The following is a 24,575-nucleotide window of genomic DNA, read 5'->3' as shown; positions in this document are numbered from 1 at the left end:
CGGAGATGACGCATAATACCTTACTATCGAGCACTTTCTTCCAGCACCTTCCACTTGGGAGCGGCACTGGAGGATAAGGACAGGGTGGTCTTGTGATAAGGGACTCCCTCAGCTGACATTTTTTCCAGCCATTCAGCAGTCTGAGTCCAGTGACTGCACTAACAGACTGCCCAGACTTTCCTATTTTGTCTACAAATTAAATGTCAAATGTCTGATCAAATGCCCACTAATTTACACTGCCTGCCCTCCATCAAACCCAGTCAAGAATGAAATCAAGTTAACGTGCTATAACTTGTTTGTTCACTTCTTCCTCTACTGGTGGTTTATAAACTGCCTTTTCTAGAACTCTGCCTAGGGCTGACCTCACCTGAGTGCTGTGTGAACCCCACCTTCTGCATCTCCAGCCCCCTGGCGTGTCTCCCCTCACATTTCCTTAAAGATCAACAGAGCCAACCATCAAGTTCTCTCATTACCCAGGGGTCTAATTTGTCTTGTGACAAAGACTTGAATTCACTTAGAAGAAGTAAGTCCTTTCTTACAAAACCTTCACTCATGATCTTCCACTTCTTCTAAGTCTGAAAAGTGGCCTCCTTGAGGAGAAGAAAAAAAGCAAAGTGAAAGTGCATGAAGTCTGCATTCTACTCGCGTCCACGGACTTCACTAGCGCCAGACAGAAAGCCCAGCCCTTCCTTGATCTTGGGGTTCTGAATTTTGGGCTTCAAAGAGAGGAAAACAAACAATAACAAAACCAAAAAAGCATTTTCTTATCTAAAGATTTTAAGCTTTCCTGACAAAATCCTCATTCTGTTGCTGGTGATCAACCTTTCTACCACTTATTCAATAAGAACAATAATCAGTTGCAAACAATACGTGCCAGAAATGCACATGGATGATGTGTTTCTCGCAGTTAACTGAGACCTAGCCCATTTGGTTTATGAAGCCAAGTATCAAAATAAAAATTAAGAATATTAAAAATGCCCCCCCAAAAAAGAATATTAAAAATGCCCTATTACAAATCTAACAAGCAAACCAGATTCCGCATACATCCATTTTCAGCTGAGCATTTTAAGACCTAGCACACAGCACTGGCTTGACATTCAGTTCAAGTGCTTCCTCTTTCTATCAACTGAGGCCAATCTACAAACAATGCCTTAAGCAGACATTTGCAACTCTCCACTGAGGGCTGACCCTTCAACAAGAAATTGTAAAATGTGGAGTCAGCGCAGTAACAGATTTTCAATCCCCATTGTAATACTGAGTTACAAATAAAGTTACAAATAAAGATAATATAGTGCACTATTCATTCATTTATTCTTCTAATAATCACCTACAAAGTGACCATTATGTGTCAGGTATGTTAGCATTCACTATACTTCTCTGCACTAATGTCTAATTGCTCTGTTGACATTAAAATTTTCTCTACCTGAAAATATTGGACCAATATTAAGAAACAGAAAATTCATGAATTTAAACTAGTTTAAAACTACAGGGCACCTGGGTTGCTCAGTGGGTTAAAGCCTCTGCCTTTGGCTCAGGTCGGGATCCCAAGGTCCTGGGATCGAGCCCCGCATCTGGCTCTCTGCTGAGCAGAGAGCCTGCTTCTCTCTCTCTCTCTGCCTGCCTCTCTGCCTACCTGTGATCTGTGTCTGTCAAATAAATAAATAAATCTTTAAAAAACAACAACAACAGCAACAAAAATCTATTCTACAGAAAAAAAAATTCTTGTTTTACCTGAAGCTATTTGGATAGAAGGAACTTCCCTTTGGATAATAACATCCCTCTTTCCCCACAGTCTAACAAAATGTTTCTCACTCATTTGGTGAAAAAACACTCACTTATTTTGTAGTTTTGGCTGGTAACGAAAGTACTGAGTGATGTGTACAAGGGAACACATGTCAGTATGGACGATCTTGAAAGAGCCAACTCAGTCCTGACAGAGCGGGGCCGGGGACCGAGCAGGGCCGGGGACAGAGTGTACATTCCAGGAAGGCTTCCTTCAACCTCGGATCCTAAACACCGGGGCCAGGGCAAGGTGCTTCTCAGAACGAGGGCACCATGAGCAGCTTGCAAAGTTTCTGTGACACAAAGATGAGTGAGGAAAAGATCAGCCACACCGGGGCACTTATACCGCGGCAGCTCATGCTGAACTCGGCCTCATGCTGTCCGTGTCCCACAAACTACAGATGACCTGAGGAGGCCAAAGTGGGACATGTCCCAGTAGCTCCTCCAAGATGGGCGCCGCGGTCGCTACCATACCCGCAGCTGCGCTCAGCTGAGCCGCACGCCCAAGAGCCTTAGCGTTCCCATCCTGCAGGCAGGAAAGCCGAGGCTCTCCAGAGCACTTTGCCCCAAGTCGCTCAGCCGGACGAGGGCACACAGTTCTCTGATATACTCTGTTAATTATTTTAATAAAGGTTATATGTTTACAGAAAGAAAGCTTGAATGCCGAGGACATACCCGTACCAGGAAACACTAGGGAGTAATGAAGAGGAAAGAACTATTATTGATGGATCTCAAGGGAATTCCTGTGCAGTAAAAAGGTCACCCAGAGTACGATCCCGTTACGTAACAGTTCTGAATGACAAATCACAGTCGGAGAGCAACAGGTAAGTGGCTGCCAGGGCTCAGAGATGCCATCGCGGTCAGGTGTGAGCAGGAGGTGTATCGGGGGGGTGACAGAACAATTCTGTAGGATTCCGTATGTTGAAAGCGGCAGTGGTCACGTGAATGTATACAGGATGACAGTGCACAGAGCTAACCACACACCTGCTCACACATGCCAGCGGGTACACACCTGTGGCACTGACATAAGCTCAATGGGGCCGAGCAAAGTCACTTCCCGGCTTTCATCACAAACTGTAGTTACATAAGACCTGACATGATGGGGGCGGTGCTGGGAGAAGGGGGACAGACCTCCTTGTCCATTTCTTTCTTGCTAACTTCCTGTGAACTTATAATTATTTCAGACTGAAAGCTAAAAAAGAAAGATGGGAACATGTTTGCAGGTATTACATCGTCTTTGGAGGTAAATACGTGGGGGTGGCACTGGGAAAGGAAGAATGTATAAATCATTTTAGATGACGCAGACACAGGAGTCCTCAGCAAAAGCACAGCCAAGAAGGCCAAAATGAAAGGCTCGGAAGTGGGGGTCACCTTGTGGAGAACAGAGCCCAGGACAGGTAGGAGAGCTGGAGGGCTCGGAGAACTAATGTGTCTCATTCCCTGGGACAGGCGTGCCGGGGGGAGTGGGCTCTGCCAGTGAGGACAAGAGTCCAGTGGGAGCGCAGCTGGTCGATGCAAGGAACAGCACATACCATCAGAGAATTTTCCTGAACGAGGTTAACCAGCAGCTGCCCCATCTCTCTCCAGCAACATCAGAGAAAGGAGAGAAAAGAAATCTGGGGTTTTTTTTTTAAAGCAGGAGGCTGACTGAGAAAGCACTGGGGCCGTTTCAACACACTCCTGGAGCAAACTAGGTGACGGGCCGAGGAGAGGTAGCCCCGAGAGGTCCATCCCCCAGGGAGCTACGCAGTGGCTGCTTCCTGGAAACCCTCCCCGATCCGATCCCAGTGACTGCAGAGCAGTCCATGAGGGCTCTGCACCCCACAGAGAGGGAACAGTGGTCTGAGCATAAAGAAAGAAGTCTGCTTGCTTCACTTAGGCATGAAAATAATGCCAGACGGGTAGACTATGACAAAAAAAATCACCAGGTGGTTGGGAGGTCTTTGCTTTTGACTTCTGAATAAAATGAAAGGTTCTTCTTTTCCCAAGCATTACCCCCCACAAAAACTAGTCCCAGTTCAGTGTGAAGTTTTGCAGAAACAGAACTAAAAGGCTTCTTTACTTACACCCAGCAAGAGTCATAGCCCGATTCAAATGGGAATGGTCTTCCCTAGGAAACCAAGGCTTTCAGGAATCCAGCAAACAAAACCGACTCAAGGCCACTGAATCAAATCCAGAAATAAATCACCACCTGGTTGCCTCAAATAACCCATAAATTTCAAAGGTAATTATCAATTAACTCAGGACCTAATTTTGAGAACAAAGTACAGATGGATGAAAATAATGATGCTTGTGCTATATTTGGAAATGGAGAGATGTCCCTCTATCATTAAATCTTAGAATGGTCAGCTAAAAATAGGTATCATTTCTTCCCCACGCTGACAGGGGCTATGCTTAGTCTGGAAGGCAGGCTAACAAGTGAGATGCAAAGATAAGTGACACATAGTTCTGGTCATGGAAATTCACATCCACCACGAAAAACAAACAAGGGACTAAAACAGACAACACACACGAAAACAGAAGTACGTTTCTCCACTGGTCATTCATCTTTGTCCTGGCACGTGACGGCTGGCCGGAGAGACTCCTTCCTGGGAAGGAGTGAAAGAGCGAATATGTGATTCAACAGTGGGAAAAAGCCTCGAAAGGAAAGGAGGGCAGGTAACACAGGAAAGATAAAGGGAGAGTACAGTCAGAGCTGGTGTGACTGAAACACAGACAGACTGAGAGGTAGAAGACAAAATGCAGGAGGAGAAAACTCCTAAAATAAAATCCAAATCCATATTAGGCTAATGAGCATTCTTTTGAAATACTACTTTAAAAACACTGTCAAAAGGAAAAAGGAGACTATCAGTCTTCCAGCTCTGAGAGGAGGTAAAACACCTCAAAAATTGCTTTTAGAGGGAAAAAAAAAAAACATCAGAAGGGTCCCAGAATGCTTCCAAATTTGGGTTGAGGGGTGAAACTGAGGCTAATACCTCTATTAACTACCTTCTGCATCTAATCTCAAGGTAGAAAATATTTCCTCAGGGTGCCTGGGTGGCTCAGTCCTTAAGCATCTGCCTTCGGCTCAGGCTCAGGTCATGATCCCGGGGTCCTGGGATTGAGCCCTACATCCGGCTCCCTGCTCAATGGGAGGCCTGCTTCTCCCTCTCCCATTCCCCCTGCTTGTGTTCCCTCTCTGGCTGCCTCTCTCTGTCAAACAAATAAATAAAATCTTAACCCCCCCCCCCCAAAAATTTCCTCTCTATTCTCTTCCTGGGAATGGGAATTCTATATTACGTCCTCTGAGGTTTGGACAGCAAGGAGTCCAGAGGTCTTGCGCAGAAATCACGTGCTTAGTCTGCAGCGATGTGTAACCGCCAACTCCCTCTAGGTGGGACTCTTTTTTTTTTTAAAGATTTTATTTATTTATTTGACAGACAGATCACAAGTAGGAAGAGAGGCAGGCAGAGAGAGAGGAGGAAGCAGGCTCCCCGCTGAGCAGGGAGCCCGATACGGGGCTCGATCTCATGACCCTGGGATCATGACCTGAGCCGAAGGCAGAGGTTTAACCCACTGAGCCACCCAGGTGCCCCCTAGGTGGGATTCTTAAGAAGAATCCCCAACCCAGCCCTGAGCCGACATCACCTCCATTCAGCACTTTTATAGTTAGTTGTTAATTATGTGCTCATCACTGAGCCAGAAATTTACAACTAAAAGGGGAGGGCCACTGCTGTGCTCCAGAGGAAGGAAGACACCAGCAGGGCTGGGCATGGGGCAGGGGTGGGGGACTGTTAATCTACATGCCACACCCATCACCACCATCAGGGAAGCCTTTGAAAGTGAACTTCCAAAAAGCTTCATGTATTTGCCTAACTGAAAAAAAAGAACCTGCTTTTTCTCTCATCTACGTAATTTTAAATTGTATGATCTGCTAGAAAAAAATTGATTCAGATAGCAGAGATCTTTCAGCAATTTTTCATTCCTGGTATGTTAAACTATTAAGTAATTTTACGCAAACAGGTATTTAATTAGTATGACTTCCTCTCCTTGGCTGCTCTGTCACTTTTCATCTCATTTTCAGCTAAATTTGCTCTAAGCAGATCTAAGTTTTCATTCAATAAGCAGTTTCAAAACACAGTGACCGAAGAAATCATTCCTTCCTGCATAAAAACTACCAAATACCCCTGTGGGTCTTTGGGCATGATGGATATAGCACGGAGAAAGAAGACAGAGGAAAATTCTGGAGCTGGTCAGTAAAAAAAAATGAATGTCCTCTGATACCAGCTGGGGCTAAAAATGAAGTCCAAGCACGTGGCAGAGAAGAAATCAGGCAGCGTTCCATGCCTGTGTGTGGCCTGCCTCGGGGCCACCCTGCCTGCTAGGTACCCCCCACCCCACCAGCTGGCCAGCGGAGGAGCCCTTCCTCGCCTCCTATCACTCAGGAAGGACCAAGTCAGGGTCAACATGTAAGCTTCTCTGCCACTCTGACAGCTTCTCATATAAAAACAAAAGAATGAATGCACTGAAAATTCTCAAATTGTGACAGTGAATCACTTCACCTTGAAACCAGGTTTGAGGCCTCCCTCAGTCCATCAATCTCATCAATGCTAGAGGTTCCCACAGCCTAAGTCGATGAAAACAAAATGTGTTTTCACTTTTCAATAAATTTCCAGGCCTAGTGACAAGACAGACCCTACTGTTTGTGAACTGTTTTTATTCTAAGATTTTTTTAAAGATTTTTTTTTATTCTAAAAATGCTACAGATGTAAAAAACCAATGAACACAAACTGAATCTCTGGGGGGTAGCTTTTGTAAAATGCTTTGCTTCTAGCTTCCTTTAGTGTCTGCTTTTTGAAAACTGTAACCAAGTTGAAAACGTGATATAAATCATGAATGCTGCTTTGTGTAAAAAGTCTTCTCTGTCCTAGAGGCAAGTTAAATCTTCACAAGTCCTGCTGAAGAGCATCACTAGGCATGTCACAGAGACAAACGTCGGATTACCAGCACGGGGCTCGGCTGCAGTTCTTCCCTCTCCCACTGTACAGGCACCCCTGGGGCCACAGCAGCCCCTGTGGCCCCCGCTGGCTGTGCTTCCTTGGGAAAAGCTGCTCTCGGCTCCCTGCTACTGGCTGGCTGGCTGCCGCAGCTTACTGAGCAAAGTCACAGTCTTTTTTCACACGTCACCTTCCCCCTCCCAACTTGGAGGTTCAAACGCATAAGATAAAGAGAAGTTAATGTATCCACACTGAGGAGAAACGCACAACTGTGCTGCAACTAGGCCAAGGGCTATGACAGGTGCATGGAAAGAAAGGTCCAGAAACGGCAAGGGAAACCACTAACTGCCTGAGGAAGGAAGGGAAGCAGTTAAGTCCAAGTTTCAGGGGGGTCTGAGTGCCACAGGTTTGGGGACACTGTCCTGAGTACGAGGGGCTGGAGGAAAAGCGGAAGCAAGGCCACAAGGCCGTTGAAAGGTTTCAGGCTGGTGCCCGATGTACAGACTCACTGATGGCTTGAAAGCAAGGCTATGACATGGTCAAATTTCTATTTCTGGTGGCAGTGCTGTGGAGGCTGGGAAAGAGCTGCCAGGGGAGGGAGGCCAGTTGGTGGTTACGGCTTGAACTGAGCAGAGTGAAGAACTTACAGCCCGCTACCTCTGAAACTAGGAATTGCTGTGGACAAACAGAGCATCTGGACATCTCCTCAGAATGACCATGTAGCCTCAGCTTCTCCACAGATGTGGTAAAGTCATTTTCGTTACAGCATTATTAAGGGAAGGTAAAGAAAGGAGCAGAGTTGGTTTTCTACGCTGATGGCCAAGCCTACCACCAGCCTGGGTGCAGATGAAGTACAAGGTTTTGGGGCCTCCAGTTTGCCACACGGGCTCATAGAGTTTCAGAGTAAGAGCAAAGGGTGCTCTTCCAGGAGCCACGCTTTCAAGTTACGAAAGGCCTGGCTGAGGACTGACTGCCCAAGAACCTAGAACGGGCAATGAGGTTCTTTCCTCCTGAACACATCTATTGGTTCCTGATCTTGGATGCTCCTCCTGCTTCTCCAGCAGCCTTACTCTTTCTAGATTCTTCTTCCCAGCCTGTGCCTATAAGCCTTCATGTGTTTAATTCCAAATTACCTGGAAGAACTCCTTAATTCCAATTTATAAAGAGTTTGAAGTAGAGAATTTTTTTCCCCTTAGAAATAAGATGCAGTAAAGTTGATATGCTTACTGAATTTGTAAGCCCTTTTTCTCTCAAAAGCTACAGGAGTGGGGCGCCTGGGTGGCTACCAGTGGGTTAAGCCTCTGCCTTCAGCTCAGGTCATGATCTCAGGGTCCTGGGATCAAGCCCCGCATCGGGCTCTCTGCTCAGCAGGGAGCCTGCTTCCCCCTCTCTCTCTGCCTGCCTCTCTGCCTGCTTGTGATCTGTCAAAAAACCAAAATCTTAAAAAAAAAAAAAAAAAAAAAAAAAAACCTACAGGAGTTTCTTGAATTGTAATTTTATGTGATTTCTACTAAAAATAACACATACAAAAGCATAATTAGTATCTCCTTATTTCTCATATAAATATCATATCAGATAACATATATTCATTTCATATATTTCAAACAATGTTTCATATAACATTATCTCTTACAATGCAGTAAGTGCACTAACAAGAGCAGACCTATGACATTAGCATTAATACTATTTACGGCCAGGTTGGCCTTGCTACCTTTACATTTAATATTACGTAAAATTCACTTCTCTGAGAATCTGAGAGTAGTCCCACAGTCTGATAAGATCGGAAGCCAACCATGACATTGGCCACATGACAGACTAATACACAGAAAGGAAACCCAGCTCTGACCACAACGTTCAAGTCGTTTACTGACGCTAAAATGGCCATGCTCTGTTCTCTCTCCCAACTTAAAGGCAGCACCTTCAGCTCAACATTTCCCTGCTCACTGGCTACTCCACGCCTCCTGTTGGCCAGCCCAGCCCCCATGGGTCCACTGCTGCAGACACACAGGCTTCCACCTCCCCTGGCAGAGGCATGGCCATCCCCGTGGGGCTGGAGGCTAGGAAGACCAGCCAGAAGCCTAGTGCCTAACACACCCCTCCCCACAACCCTGTCCTCGCTGGCTCGCTCAGTGCGGATGGGCTGCACCTCATCACTGCCCACCTCTGGCCCACTTTCTCACACAACCAGTCCACACTCTTCCCCAGGGGTTCACAGAGCCTCTCAGACCCTTACCTCCTTGACATGGCTATGAAAGGACACGGACATGTCCAGCAGGATCTTGCGCTGCTCCACGCGCCGAACAAAATCCTGTATCCGGTCTTCAAGCTGATGGGCAGCCTGATAAATCTCTTCTGGGTCACATTCCCCGGTCTGAGCCAGCTGTTCTGCTGCTTCTAGTAATTTATCCGCGTTGGTGTATGTGTTCTGCACAAGGGAAAATCCAGAGAAACAGAGGGTAAATTTAAAAAAAAAAAAAAAAAAAAAAATCTAGCTGGGCCTCCTACCAGACTGCAACTAAGTCAGTCTGGGACGTTCCTGATCATTTCTGTAAATCCAACAACAACAAAAAAATGATGGAAAGAGAGGACTTTAGGAGCTCAATATACCTCTGTCAGCAGCTTTTCCCATTACTGTTCTAGATCGTTAAACACCGAAATTTCTGGCAAAGCCCTTCCTTCTCCAGCAGTGATGGGGTGTCTGCAGCAGCTTCTGGCTGCCCCCTGACTCAAAGAAGGCCTTCCACTTCTTGTTGCCGCACACCCAAGATAGCTCGGAGCACAAATGCCCACTTCACTTTCCCTTCCAGTCTTGTGATGGAATGTGGGGTTCCAGTTTTATTTTTCAGTATGATGTACGATTTTAAAATTCCCCAAATGCAAGTGGAAAGATTAGGTTGCAAATACAAGTTGCCGTCTTCTTAACATGTTTCTACTTATCAGTAATCTGTGCTTATCTTTTTCTACTTAAGGGGACATATGTTTTTGAGAAAAAGGAAATAACCATAATAGCTTATACAAAGTAGCCAGAGTTTTAAAGAACTTAAAGTTATGTGTAAACAGGCATCAAAAACACTTTGACAATCATTTCATTTTAATTCATGATAAATGAAAGGCTGCAAATGGGTTCTGCAGATACAGAGGTGTGTTAGGGGCCTGACTGTATTCGTGGAGCTGCTGGAGAGGGGGCTGGCCGGCACGGGCCGGGGCAGTCCAGACAGGCGGGGGGGCTTCAGCACAGCGCGAGACCAGGGGAAGGTCTTCCAGGAAGGCCCACAGAGCAGGCTGCCGTCCCTCCGAGAAACAGGTGGAATCCCTCATCCTTCTCCAACACGACAGTCCCACAGCTGAGCGGGGTGGGCGTCTCATCAGTGGCCCAGAGTGTGGGGCGGTGTCCCCGGCAGAGAGCCTGAGCCTGGGGGAGGCTGAGGGCGCCCCTGCACAGGCAGCCTCCCCCTGGGGAGACTGATTACATCCAGGGACATTCATCTCCTCAGCCGATAGGTTAAGGATAATGACAGGCACAGTCCTCACCTCAGAGGTGAGGAAAAGGGGAAAAGCCGAGTTGACCTGTGTGACTGGGCTAGAAATAGAGGTATGAGTGTGAACACATGGTTTTCACAGATGTGTGAACGTGCTCCTCTCTCCCTCTGTCCCCTGAGAAGGCCCGGGAGCAGCAATGACCCAAGAGTAGACAGCGTGCTTAGCACCCGGCTTTCCAGCGGGGAGTCACCATTTTCCTCCACAAGGAACCAGGGCTCCTGGAGACACGGCTGACTCAGGGGGGGAGTGGTTACAAGATGAGGCTGAGGCATCTTACTGTATCCACGAGTAAGGAAATGCTTAAGAACAGTGTGGGTGGGTCAGGACACAGACGGCAGCTTCGGCTTCCCCTGGCCCAATCAGGGATGGTCTGAGAGTAAACAGTGATAGCAACAGAGGATAACCCACCAAAAACAAGAGGAAACCACGAGTCCATGCAGACATAAACAAATAAATAAAATTGGCTGAGGAACAGGATGTTTACAGAATTTCAGAGTAGCTCCCCGCTAAGTGCTTACTAATTACAAAGGGCAACGGAGACTCATCTCACGACGGAGAATGTGGCTGACCCCACTTTAACCGAGAAATCCGCCGGAACAGCACACGTAGCAGGACAAGTAGAAGTCGGGCGCCGACGGGTGGGAAGACACAGGGAATCGGCGGCCCTGATGCGCCGGCTGAAGATGGATGTAGAGGCGCAATGTACTCACGACCGAACGTCAGACAGACCCAGAGTGAGGAGCAGGCTCCAAAATAACAGGCTTGAGATCTTCCAAAGTGTCGGGTCACCAAAGCTCAGAACAACCGGGCGCGCGCTACAAACGCAGGGACAGCTGAGGTGAAATGGCTCAAGGCCACGGCTGATTCTGTCCTGGGTCCTTTGGCCATAGGACATCACAGGGTCCGGGGACCAGCACATAAGCCTGCAGCGGGGCTCACTTCCTGATTTTGACAGTGACATTGTGGGGGTACAGTCTAATGTCCCTTCCTGCTAGGAAATACACGCTAAAGCCAATGGCTTAACGGAGGATTAAGTTCTTTGTGCTATACTTCCAACTTTCTTGCAAGGTAAAAAAAATTTTTTTAAACAAGTGTAAATACAGCTTGATAGGTAGATGGTCTCAGGAAGGATGGTCTGTGAAGCATTGAACAGAGCGGCAGGCGCCCCAGGTGTCAGCGTCGGGGCAGAAGCCGTCCCTCCTGGCGCACGCTGGAAGTGGGGGTGCAGTGTCTACAGAGAATTTGGAGTGTCCATAAAAACCAACAAAAATTCAGTCTATGCTTTTACCATTAACACAGGCTGCACGCCCACCTCTCCCTGCGCCAGAGCCAGAGCACTTACTGGGCCTTGGGTCTACACCTCAGCACGGCCCCTTCCTTCCACAGATCAGGACACTGAGGCAGTCACTGGGCTGGGCCAGAGGCTGAGCATGGATCCCGTGTCCCCGCTCCCCTACTGTTCAGCCCACGATACTAAACCAGCAGTTCCCAGCAGCATTGTCCACGCACTGCCAAGAGGCGAAGCTCATTGCCATCTCGCCCTGACCATCTGAAAACCCGTTTTCAGGAGACTTTTCTTTTTGGTGTTCTGCATTATTAACTGAGGATCTTTGAACTCTTTCTGGAAATGACTGAAGAGATGTCAAAAGACCCAATCCTTTAAAATATACCATTTACGGCAGGAGCTGGAAAGTGCATCCATGTACGTCTCACATGGTCTCTGGAAACAACTACCGTAAGTCCTTTGAAAGCGCAGTTTCCGATCTGACTGCAGAACTCAACACTGCCACTAAGGGGTTGTCCGTGCACTCGACGGGGCCTCCTCAGAAGCTAAGTTAGAGCGACCCTGCGTGGAGCAGAGACGGTGACAGGCCACTTCGGAAGAGCTTTGTAGTGACAGCAGCACGTTTCATAAACTCCGCTCTCCATCCTGTGCAACTCCAGACCTCCGCATCCCCCAGGCGCGTCTGGCACCCTGCCAAGGAGGACGGGGGCAACGAGAAGCCCTCCACACACAGATGTCGATTAAGCGTCTGCCTTTGGCTCAGGTCATGATCCCAGGGCCCTGAGATGGAGCCCAGCATCCGGCTCAGCAGGGAGCCTGCTTCCCCTTTCCCTTTGCCCCCCTCCCCCGACTCGTGCTATCTCAAATAAAGAAATAAAATCTTAAAACAAAAAAACAAAGCCAGTGTTCTGAATCATCTAAAAGGCCCATAAATTGCCAGGGATCATTCCTTCATCCACGAAGGGCAAGTGCAGGACACAAGCCTGCCACCGCTCCCCCTGTCGCCACACACACACAGGTGATACAGAACCGAAGTGCACTACAGCGTGACAGGACTCGAACCACTAAGAGCAGAAGTGAAGAGGTCTGTGTGGCGTGTATTCAGGTCGAGCCAAAGAGTGACTGCTGACTGCTATCCATATGTGTTAGCATTTTACCTGAGAGATAATTGGGCAGGGGGGGGGTGGTATTTCCTCGGCAGGGAAACGGCACAGCTAGTCTCCTTACAGCTACCTGGCGAAGGTAGGAATCAGATATCTTTTCACAGCTAGGGAAACTGAAGCTCAGGAAGATGGGGGAACTTGCTCATGGTCGTAAAAGCAGTGAAGGCCTTAGGAAATGTAAGAAGTGTCTGTGATAAGGGAAATCTGATATCTTGTAAGCACAGGCCAACCTGAAGGAAATCTTTGATAGTAAACATCGGGTTGAAATTCTCCACTATTAATTTATTTTAAAAGACAAAATGCCACACCTTACATCAAAAAGTGAACTTTTTGCGACAGAGCAGCCTGTCATATGGAAGCAAGGACCTAGTAACTACAGCAAATCAGAAATGTAGGACATGCCTTACACAGTCTCCACAAAAGAGGACAATGAGCTCGGTAGCGACCAGGGAACTGGAGAACAGGCCTGACTATCTTCTGCAAATCTTGCCCAAATGGAACGTCTCCTGCTTTCCTAAATGCCACACTTCTTTATCCTAGAAGGCAAGACAATTACACGGCACCCACAAAAAGCTGTTGACAGAGACAGCTTCAAGGAGAAGGCTGTCACAATACGTTTGGAAGGTGATGGGACTCTCAGGGGACAGGCAGACGGGAGGGAAGTGCTCACAGGATGCCCGCCTGTGGGAAGATGTGATGGCAGAGATTTACTGATCGTATTCGAGAAATCTGTGCTCTGGAAACCAACTTCTTCCTTGAACCAGAGTTCTGTGGGCTTTAGTTTGCCAGCTACTGGAATCCTAGCTTTTTCTATCTAAAGAGTAATGTCAATCTGATATCTACATAGAAGGTAAAAGAGAAAATGCCTGCCAGAGAGCATCTCCCTTCCCAACAATCACATGCAGAAAGCTTCCATGGGGAGAGTACGGATTTCATCTTTAAAGCTCCTGCATGGACATGTGACATGGTTGCCCAGGCCACACCCCATCCACTTGTCAGCCCAGATTCATGCGATAGGAAATGGCTACTCACGTCACTGTACAAAGTAAAGAAGGGACGGATTGTCAGATTAGTAGAGAGAAGGTTCTTGGCTCTGCAAAACTGCACATAAAACGTAACCCAGTGCTTTCTGATGTGGCAACAGTGGCGTGAGAAATGAAGAAAGGCCCGGGCTGGTGGCTCCTCTGAGAAGTCCCGCCCGCACACGGGACGCAGGGCTGTGCAGCTCGCTGCCACCAACCTGCCCTGACTCCTCCGCAGTTCCTCCTTCCCAGAGCAACAGAACTGCTCCACAAAACACCTCTATATTTAGTGCCTTTTAAATGAATTCAACCCCAAGACTTTCACCACTTCCTTCTTGTACCTGTTACTTCATCACATGACACAACTCACCGTTCTGAAGACGCTGTCTACATAAATGGCTAACTCTAGATCGCTGAAGATAATTTAGAGTGGATTTCCCAAAAGAACCATCAAGACGCAACCCTAAAAACAAAAAAATGGCAAAAAGGCATTTTCTTTGCCCTAAACCCCCAAGTATGTTTCAGAGAATGAAATACAACTCCTTATTTTTTTTTTTTTTTAAAGATTTTATTTATTTATTTGACAGAGAGAAATTACAAGTACACTGAGAGGCAGGCAGAGAGAGAGAGAAGGAAGCAGGCTCCCTGCTGAGCAGAGAGCCCGATGCGGGACTCGATCCCAGGACCCTGAGATCATGACCTGAGCCGAAGGCAGCGGCTTAACCCACTGAGCCACCCAGGCGCCCCAATACAACTCCTTATTAAGGACTGACAATACCTCTGCTTACATATTTAAGGGGCCTCCAAAGGCCATCCTGTCCAAAAACTACCACGAATCTAAAATGTAAACTTCGATCTCTACTAAGCACCTCTCCTGTGATTTGCTTTGCCGGACAGTCAAGGATGGGGGCGGGCAGGGAGAACGGATAGTGAAGGTCACGTGGCGGAAGGCCTCGTTTGCCTGTGCTGCCCCAACACTGAGTCTGTGTCCCTTGGGAAGAGCCAGAAAACTTCAGTGAAGGAAGCTATAAACTCAAGAGCAAGGCCACCGTTTGTCAGGACCAAACCTGCGGCACATGGCCAGTATCTGAAAACCAGAGGGAGGGAAAGTGGGTGCAGATGTTTACAAAGTGAACAAAGTGTTTGCACTCAAGGCTGCTTTTGATGCACAGCTCAGATTTGGGGTGTAAGCAGTTTCAATGTAAGGGGAAGAGGGTTAGGCACCCCTTATGATCCCAGGGACAATGAGCAGAGATAAGAAAGGACTGGGACTCAGCTGAGTAGGCAGAAGTGGGTGCAAACAAGCATCTGCCTCTCTCTGAACCAGGGGTGCTACTCTGACTCTCGGCTTGCCCTAGAAATCTGTGGACAGAAAAGTTTCCTACAGAGAAAAGTTTCCTACAGAGAAAGTCTTCTCACTCCTGCTGCCCCCTGCGAACTGGTGTTGACAGCTTTGATGTCTTAGACCTGAGACCTTAGACCTAGATGATGACAGCTTAGACCAGAGGAAATGAGTTTATCATGAAAAGAAAGGGCGTTAGGCACAGCAGAGGCCTACTGAATTTGGAATGGAGGGAACCACAGGAAGTGGAGGGAGAAGGGTCCACAGAGTGCTGGACACACGAGGATGATCGGCAGGCCATCATCGTCCCATTAGTGGGAGCGTGGGAGGGCGTGACGTGGGGAGAGGCAAGGGCAGCCCAGCCTACCGCCGCGGGGGACTGTGCTGCTTGAGGGGAGCATCTCCATCTCCAGAGCCCATCTGTTCGCAGTTCTGCCTCTTACTTTCCTCAGTGCCTCAAGTCTTTGATCATAGGACACATTTCATGTCCATCCCAAACCACACCGGTCACAGCAGTAGCTTATCGCATGGAAAAAATGAAGGGGAGATAAGAGCACATATTCCATATTTCTTCTACAACAGGAAGACAAAATATTTCCCAACAGGCATGAAGTATGGACACCACACATAAAACAGACAAGAAAAATGCTCCAAAGATGCCTGAGGCAAGGCTGCTGAACACACCATCCTTTCCTGCTCCTTTCTTGAGATGGAGAAAGTAGAAAGGCCGAGATTGCCATTTTTACTCTCAATGTGAAGACATGCAGAGAAGGCATTTTCACTGAACAAGACTTAAGTGGAGACTGTTTTGTTATCCCATAAGTAGCCCCGATTCAGTTCCCTAAAGGAGTGTGCATCTGAACCCTGTCATGCAAAACTACGGACACAGAGTACGGTTTACTCCTCTTTCTTACAGATGAGACCACAGTGTTGGATCTGTTGACATTCTTCCTTTTATAAGGGAAGAACCTCTTTATTTCTAATAATGTTTTTATTAGCACAATTTTTAAGAGATAATCAGAGAATCTTTTGTCTCTTTACAAGTAAAATCTATTTTGTATTTATTATAATTACTGATACTTATGAACAAATTACTACATCTTATTCTGTGATTTCTATCATGATTTTTGTTTTGTTTCTTTTGCTTCCACCAGACCCATTTCCGTGAATTTTTATTTACTCAGTTTTCTGTGTTTCTTTTCCTGCTAGAATTCCTAGGAAGCAACACTTTCTATCCCTAGACTGTACGTGGTCACTCTGAAGTGCTAACATGCCCCCAGGCTTACAGGCGTTAGGAAAGCAGTGGCTCCTGCCAGCCCCCAAACCCATGTCTGTGCTGTCCTGTTTTTAACTACTCCAAGCCTACCTTTAAATGGTCAGTCCTTAGATTTATACATACACTTGTCAATTTCTATGCTCAATCTTGATCCCAGTCCTTCCTTCTGATGCTTTCCTTTTTATTAACTAATTCATTTGATAAACACCTGTTGATCACTTAAACGCACCAGGCACTGTTGCATGGGTCAGTGAGAGAGAAGCGAACAAAACAAAGGGCCTATTCTTGTAGAACTACAATGTAGTTCACATTGTAGCGGGTGCTTCCATTATTCTTACTTAACCACATGCCTTGGGGCACTTGGGTGGCGCTGACATTTGAGCATCCTACTCTTGGTTTCGGCTCAGGTCATGATCTCAGGGTCAAGAGATCGAGGCCCATGTGGGGCATGATAGTGGAGTGTGGAGCCCGTTCAAGATTCTTTTCCCTCTCTCTCTGCCCCTCCCCACCACTCTCATGAACATGCACTCTCCTTTTCTCTCTCTGAAATAAACAAATCTTTTAAATAAATAAACTAGGGCGCCTGGGTGGCTCAGTCGTTAAGTGTCTGCTCAGGTCATGATCCCAGGGTCCTGGATGGAGGCCTGCATCGGGCTCCTGCTCAGCAGGAAGCCTGCTTCTCCCTCTCCCACTCCCCCTGCTTGTGTTCCCCCTCTCACTGCCTCTCAGTCAAATAAATAAATAAAATCTTTTAAAAAATAAAAAATAAAAAAATAAACTATATGCTTTAGTTCTTCTGGTAAGCATCTGAGGAGTAAACTCATTCAGTCTTGGTCTGCATTTTGTCATCATTGAACGATCATTCCCCTGGATCTGGAATTCCAGGTTCAGAGTTAATTTCCCTTAAGACTATTCTACCAACTTCCAGAACCTGTGGTTCCTGGTGAGAAGTGGTCTTCCTTATTTCCTCTCTTCCTTCCTTCCTCCTTTATTTTTAAGATTTTTTTTTTTTCTAGAGAGAGAGAGAGAGAGTCAGTGGAAGGACAGAATGAGAGGGAGACTCCCTAACATACTGCCCACCGAGCACAGAGTCCAACGCGGGGCTCGACCTCATGACCTCCAAGGATCACAACCTGAGCAGAAACCATGAGTCGTTTGCTCAACCAACGGTGCCCCGAGAAGTCGACTATCTTTCTAATAGTCCTTCTCAGAGAAGTTGTTTTGTCATTTCTTTTTGTTTTTAAGACGTTGTCTTTGAGGTTCCTTGGTTTTACAATAATGTATTTCAGTTTGGCTGCATCCTACTAGACAACTTCTTTTTAAAGTAACTTTTTCCCTACACCTCCTTATAACTTCCATATCATACAGAACAGACACACACAATACCCACGTTATTGTCATTTCTCCCTCCTTCACTCCACTTTCTTTCAAAGCACATTTACCAAATAATAAGTTGTAGGAAGGCCCTGGCCCGGGTGACTTCCCCGCAGCCCCATGCACACATGACTTCCTCCCAGAAGCCTTTGCGGTGCCTACTTTCCAGATAAGAAAGTTAATATGAGAAATGTGAAGAGATTTTTCCCAATGACACAGTGAGCATCACAGCCAATGCTCCAACTCACAAATCGCGTGCCCTACACACACTACACACTCTACATCCTCTTTCTAAGTACACACATGTAAAAAAACTGGAGAAGGACAAGAAATGCTGGTCTCTCATTACAGAAATGCAAGAAGAGCCATTACTGTTTGAGTATCAGGTGAAATCTCACAAATGAGTCAATAGGCATTGGTATAATAAGTATGGGAAAACATTCAGGGCATTTTTCTGTGTCAAGAACACCTTATTTTATGGCCCAACCAACAGACAAAATCATCTTTTTGAGCAGGTAAGAACAACCTTACTCTCAAATCTGAGCATTACCTCCTCTGAACCACCTTTAAACGTATCTAGCCAAGGGTCACTCATCTCAAATGCTAAAACGAACTCAAAACCAACGACACAGGTATTTATGGCAGAAAACAGTGAAGCTATGGTTTTACCTGTGCTACTTCTTCAAAATCTTCATGACGTTTCTGTAGAGCTCTGGCCCGATGAAGAGATTTCCCCACACCCGTATGTTTGCTCAGAAACGCTTCTCCGTGGTTCTCAATCCAGTCGAGCACCTACAATAAAATACAGGTATACATGCCATAAAAACAATGTTCTGGGGCGCCTGGGTGACTCAGTGGGTTAAGCCTCTGCCTGTGGCCAGGTCATGATCTCAGGGTCCTGGGATGGAGCCCCGCATCGGGCTCTCTGCTCAGCAGGGAGCCTGCTCCCCTCTCCCTCACCACCTACTTGTGATCTCTGTCTGTCAAATAAGTAAAAAAATAAATCTGTTTTTTAAAAAAAAAAATGTTCTGTCTCATTTGATGGCTAGGCCGACCCAACCCCCACCCCCCGCCCTGATACATTCTGTTGTCAAAACTATAACAAACAAGAAGCAGAGGAAGGAAAAAACTGGAAGCAACTGAACACTTATCTACCATGTCTGATCAGCTCTCCCAATGTGGTTTTCAGCAGCTTTTACTGTAAAAGCATAAATCCATCTCTGTATAAATATTATGTGCAATAATGATTAAGTCTCATATCATTTTATGCGCAATGGAGCATCCAAAACTGAGTGGGTTTTGGATAAGATAGTGGTTATCAAGCCGCAGACAACCAGTTTAACTTGACATTTTTATAAGGCTCAAAGCTTCCCAACTCAGGCAATTCAAGTTTAACCACAGAGTTAATGTTTTTCTGTCCCTTTCTAGACCACTGAAAACATACAAATACAACCTAAGAAAACAAGACGCTTCAATGCCTCTGTCCTGGTCTTTGAGGATAATTTATTCTGTAAACTACTAAGCTATTGTCAAAGCTAAACATTCCATAAATTTAATTACATAAATGTTCTTGCAAGTTGACGTCCACCACATACAGAATGGGAGTAAAAGTTAAGCAGTGCCGCCCAACACTTCTAGTTTCAGAGCCGGGGCCGAGGAGTTCACTGGCTCTCATACTTGGGAAACCACAGAACACTGACATGAACAAAACATTTACATTACCATCAAATGTACTCTTGGCCTCTCTGATGGGGAAAAGAGAACTAGCAAACAATAAGTCAGTGACATCTTTCACTAAAAACTAAAATTTTAGTATGAGGAATTCAAATATTCGAACACATTTGTTACCAAACTGCTGAATGCCACCTCTCATACTTCGCGTTTCATTTTATGGTAACACTGTACGGATCAAAAGTATCTCAGATAGAAGTGGCAGCTGGAGCAGGCACAGCCAGGACAGCGGTTGTGGGGACAACGGAAGCAGACCAGCCACGGCACCCCACTAATGGCAAAATATAAGGGCTCTTAACATTCAGTGCTATGAAAAGGATCCCTTGCCCTTTCTTGCCTGCAGTAGAGAGAGATCAGAGTTGCTGACAAAACTGTTAAAAAAAAAAAAAAAAAAAAAGGCGGGTGGTAAGGGCCAGCCGGCGTCCAGGGACACCTGGCCTTGTTATACATCACTCCAAACCAGCGACCTTCCAAAGCCAAGGGTCTGGCCGAGGGCCCTTTCCGAATGGAGTTTAGTAAAGTTAGTAGCACACATAAACAAAATAGCTTGCAAACGCAAATAAATTGCTGGTGGTCCTCTTAAAGACCCTGCAGAATTAGCACAGGTGTTGGTGCATGGGGGGAGAAGGCGGGCGCGGAGAACCCAGAGGCCAAGCCTTATAGCAGAGGCTTGGCTAAAGCCACATACCTACCTTATTGCTACGGCTCATTTCTGAACCTCTTTTGTCAATGCCTCCCATCTGCTAGCCACTCGGGGTCACACTACCAGAGTGCTTCTTCGTGGATCTACCTCTACCCTGTCACCTGGCTCCCAGTCCTCCTGAGAACTCACTCATTCCCACCCTCCATTTCTAGCCTCCGCTGCATACCCCGGGTCAGGCTATGTGTTCTTGGTCAAGTTCTTTATCCTTCCTAGACTGTGGCTTCCATGGGGCTCAGGGATGGGGGGAGGCGGGCATTGTGAGGCCCGTGTCAGGCACATGAACACCAGCGTGGTGGATATGCAGTCTGAGCAGCCTCCCCACCCAAACCACAGCGCATGGCAGACTGCCATCTAATTTACAGCCCGGTGGTGGCACAAGCTATAATTATGCGTAGCTTTTCAGTTTCACTTTTTTTTTTTTTTAAAGTAATCTCTACACCTAACACAGGGCTCAAATGCATGACCCCAAGATCAAGAGTCACACACTCTCAGACTGAGCCATCCAGGCACCCCATCGATTGTTTTTTAGTTAGTGTACATTATCTTCCTTTCTTGAGGTGAGAGAGAGAGAGGGAGGGCACTCCAGTACTACCATTAGTAAACAGTGCCACATTCACGCCTGACTTCAAGGCAGACATAAAGCTGCTCAGTTGTTTACATGAGTCTCTTAATTCTTATTATAAAACACAGACCCTGTTTCACTCCTACGAAATGTTCATTGACAAGTTCAAGATGTCTCAACCTCAAGGATGGATACAGTTAAATGGAATGTGCCTCTGGGCTTGGCGCCAATACCACACAGGAGACAAGGATCAAATATTTTAGGCTTGAAAAGAACTTAAAGACACGTAAGTACACCTAAGCTACAGTCTCCCTGACTGTCAGAAAAGGCTAAGAGATCTTTCTTTCTTTTCTTTTTTTTTTTTTAAGATTTTACTTATTTATTTGACAGAAAGAGATCACAACTAGGCTGAGAGGCGGGCAGAGAGAGAGAGGTGGAGGCAGGCTCCCTACTGAGCAAAGAGCCCGATGTGGGGCTCGATCCCAAGACACTGGGATCATGACCTGAGCCTAAGGCAGAGGCTTTAACCCACTGAGCCACCCAGGCGCCCCGAGATCTTTCTAACTATTTATTTTGCATATTCCTCAACTTTACTGTCAAAAGAAAAATTAAGCCACTTGCAAGCAGTAAATCTGATAATCACCAGCAACAAAATAAAGACTTGAAATAAGGGCACAATTTCAAAAAGTAAAACATAAACATTATTTGGTAGAAACGGCAGAGGAAGCAAAATACAGTATATTTAAAATAATAAAAAGTTTGGTTTTGAAGCCCAAGAAGTCTTTCAGGGAGCGAAAGTTGGAAATTAAAGCTACTATGAACCAAGCGCTTAGAGTTACAATTTCTCTTTCATTTAGAGGCTCCTTTAGACAGAATTGTAAATACCAAGTAAAAATTTATTTCCAACAAACATGAAACTAATTCAAAGGTGTATGAACGCCAAGCACTTAAAAAAAAAATAGTAGCAGACAATTATGCAATCCAGCTCACATTCATAACCAAATACCCCACGAAGCTTTTGCTTCTTTTACAAGTCTGAGAACACTCCTCAGATTGTCCAGGAATCCTGAACCAATAGAGCTGTCCAAACAGCATCTCAAAGACATGCTTGCAGAATCTCCTCCATTTAAAACATAAAAATACTTGCAAATCAGGGGCTTCATCAACCTCTTCCAGTCAGCCACTTCCCTGACCTCAGCTGTAGCCAGCAGCTGTCCTCTTGTGACCCCAGCCTCAGAAACACACTGGCCCAGGATCTGTGGTGCTGCTGCTAGACTGGAGGAAAAGGACAAAAGTGATCCCTTCCCACGGGCTACCTGGTTCCTGGGCAGAAGAGCAAAGCTGGGAGCCAATGCCACCTTCCTCTCTGGGCAGATGCTGTGCCAGGAGTTCATTTCACTGTATATCAGTGCCCTCTAATGGACACAGTGACAGCACCAAGGTCAAGGTCACTTCAAAATGAGACACCAACACAACACAAATACCATCTCAGCATCTAAGTCAAAATGTCAGATGGGCAGGACATATTACATATAGTTTAACTTAACTCTCTATTTGTAATTACAAGATAGATCATGATGATGGCAAGTATGATTGCGCTCATTTCCTCCCTAATAATTATACCGTTGTCTGAGAACCTGCTGCTGCGGCAAGCACCGGCCTGGGCTGTGTGCACGCTAAGCCATCAATCCTCACAGTGGGCTGGAGCCGGGAGACCTAGCACGTCCCCATTTCACAGATGGAGACACAGGACCAAGGATCCTCGACTACCAGGTGGAAGAGCCAGTCCAGGGGCTAAGTAAGACCCAGAAAGTCTGCTCAGAGGGTCCATGCTCTTAACTTCTGGTCTACACAGCTCTTGAGTCGGCTCAAGGGCCACAGAAGTGGGACAACAGGGTCTGGAAGGAAAGAGCTGTTCTTGTCTGCAGACAGCTGGGGGTTCCTGGGGGATGACCTCTGCCGAAGTGACTGTTACAGTGGACAGCAAATGCCACCAAGTCTCAGGTATGGCCATGGGCACCGGCTGCTGGCACCGCTCCCCGCCCCGCGGCACACTTCCGGCCGTCCCGGGCACACTTCCGGCCGCCCCGCGGCAGACTCCCCGGCGGCAGGGCAGACTTCTGGCCGCCCCGCACGGCCCGCGCGCTCTTCTGGCACGAGCCCCCACCCCCACGCTCACTGCCTCCTGGATTACTGTTTCCGGTGACAGCTTCCTTAAGCATTTGTGACTAAACACTACACCCCTGTCAGAGGAAACGAATTCTCACAAACCTGTGTCTCAACCGTAGACAGCATGAAGACCATGCGTTGTCTACGGAGAGAGGATTCCACGCTGTCCGGGAAGGCCGCATACGCAGGTCCAGAGTCCCTTAGCCACAAAAAAGCTGAAATGGCTCTGAAATTCTGAATATTTTTTCAAAACCTGGTCTCAAAAATTCATTTGGCACCAAGATCTGGCTCCCTTAGTGTAGTTCAGAGTCCTTGTACATTTGGCTGCAGAAATCTCCACGCTTTCCTTCAGATTACGGGGGACGGCCCAGACGCCCGGGGTGTCCTGTATCACACGCCGTATGCACTCTGTTACTCCTAAAGTCTGAAAAACTCTTAACCCCCAAACGCATCTGTCCCCAAGGGCCACAAACGAGAGCGTGGATTTTGATTACTGTCCCTATGCAACAAGAAATGGGGGCTCAGAGACGTGAAGTGACTCACCCAAGAAAGAATACTGAGAAAAGAGATTCACGTGAAGGTCTTCCCAGCCCCAAACTCAGGCTCTAACCCGTCGGTACATTACATCATGGCTTGTAGATACTATATGAACGCTGTAAAAGTATTTCTAAAATTAGAGTTCTACCTCTAGGATAGCTGTTTATAAAAACATCTACAGATAAGACCTCAGACATAAAACCACCAAGAACACAAGAAGCCATCTGGTTTTACTGGGAATTCGGGATCCAAAGAGTATTCAGGGAAAGTATCCAAATATCTGTGAAATCCAGCCATCATTTTAAAGAGACATAATCAGTGAATAAGCGTTTTCTGTCGTAATAATAATGAGAACCCCTTCTAAGTCACATTTACTCAGTTCACAAAACACAAACACATGAATCAAGTGAAAAACCAGGGTAATTGTAAAATACCTAAGTGTGTTCTTTTTTAATATGAAATCAGATTTTTCCAGTGGCAAAATATTAATTTCCTCCCTGCCCATTTCCAATAAAACCTATATTAACCCAGTTTCATTTAGTTACTTCCTTTTTCGACCCCTGTTGGTTTTCATTTAAATCACCGGGATGCCAATCTTGAAACAGACATACCATGTTTCCAGGGCTCCCTATTTTTTAATTTTTTTTTTCCCCAGTGCCATTTTTAAAATAAGTGGTCCTGAAACAATCATTTAGATCAGGGCTTTCTGGATTATCAAATCAACATTATTTTAACAATTATAACAATGAATGAGTGATTAAGCAACGTCACTACAAATTTGCTAAACATAAACAGGAGACCAAAAAGGAGGCCTTCGCTTTCAGAGTGTTGTTATGAAAGCCTGTGTCCATCACTGCCGTGAGGATATCCAATATTAAGCCACTAATAAAATCTGCTCACAAAGTTAAAACCACAAAAGAAGGATACTCGGAGTTTTGTATTATTGAATTCCACATACACACCCTCTCTCAGGCTGCCTGGTACCTTTCCCCAAAAGCTCAGAGCATATTTCACCCAAAACCAGCACCCGTGTTCATGTCCTTCCCTTTCTACGGAGAGAGGCCAGGCTTTCCCTTTCTGGTGGAAGCCAGGCTTGCTGAGCACCTGCACAGA

The 24,575-nt window shown here is 46.4% G+C and overlaps 1 protein-coding gene across 4 annotated transcripts in view; it reads right to left on the bottom strand.

Annotated features, from left to right (window-relative positions):
* Positions 1–24,575, bottom strand: part of TRIO (trio Rho guanine nucleotide exchange factor) — a 336,828-nt gene that overhangs the window by 144,654 nt on the left and 167,599 nt on the right. For all 4 annotated transcript variants that reach the window (XM_059173670.1, XM_059173672.1, XM_059173671.1 and 1 more), the window contains exons 10-11: positions 18,430–18,552; positions 8,992–9,183 (exon numbers count right to left, since the gene is read on the bottom strand). In XM_059173670.1, coding sequence (XP_059029653.1) covers positions 8,992–9,183; positions 18,430–18,552 — 315 coding nt within the window. The remainder of the gene's footprint in view (positions 1–8,991; positions 9,184–18,429; positions 18,553–24,575) is intronic.

This window comes from Mustela lutreola, chromosome 5 (genome assembly GCF_030435805.1).
Source record: "Mustela lutreola isolate mMusLut2 chromosome 5, mMusLut2.pri, whole genome shotgun sequence".
Lineage (NCBI taxonomy): Eukaryota > Metazoa > Chordata > Mammalia > Carnivora > Mustelidae > Mustela > Mustela lutreola.
This window is presented reverse-complemented; position numbering and strand designations above follow the sequence as displayed.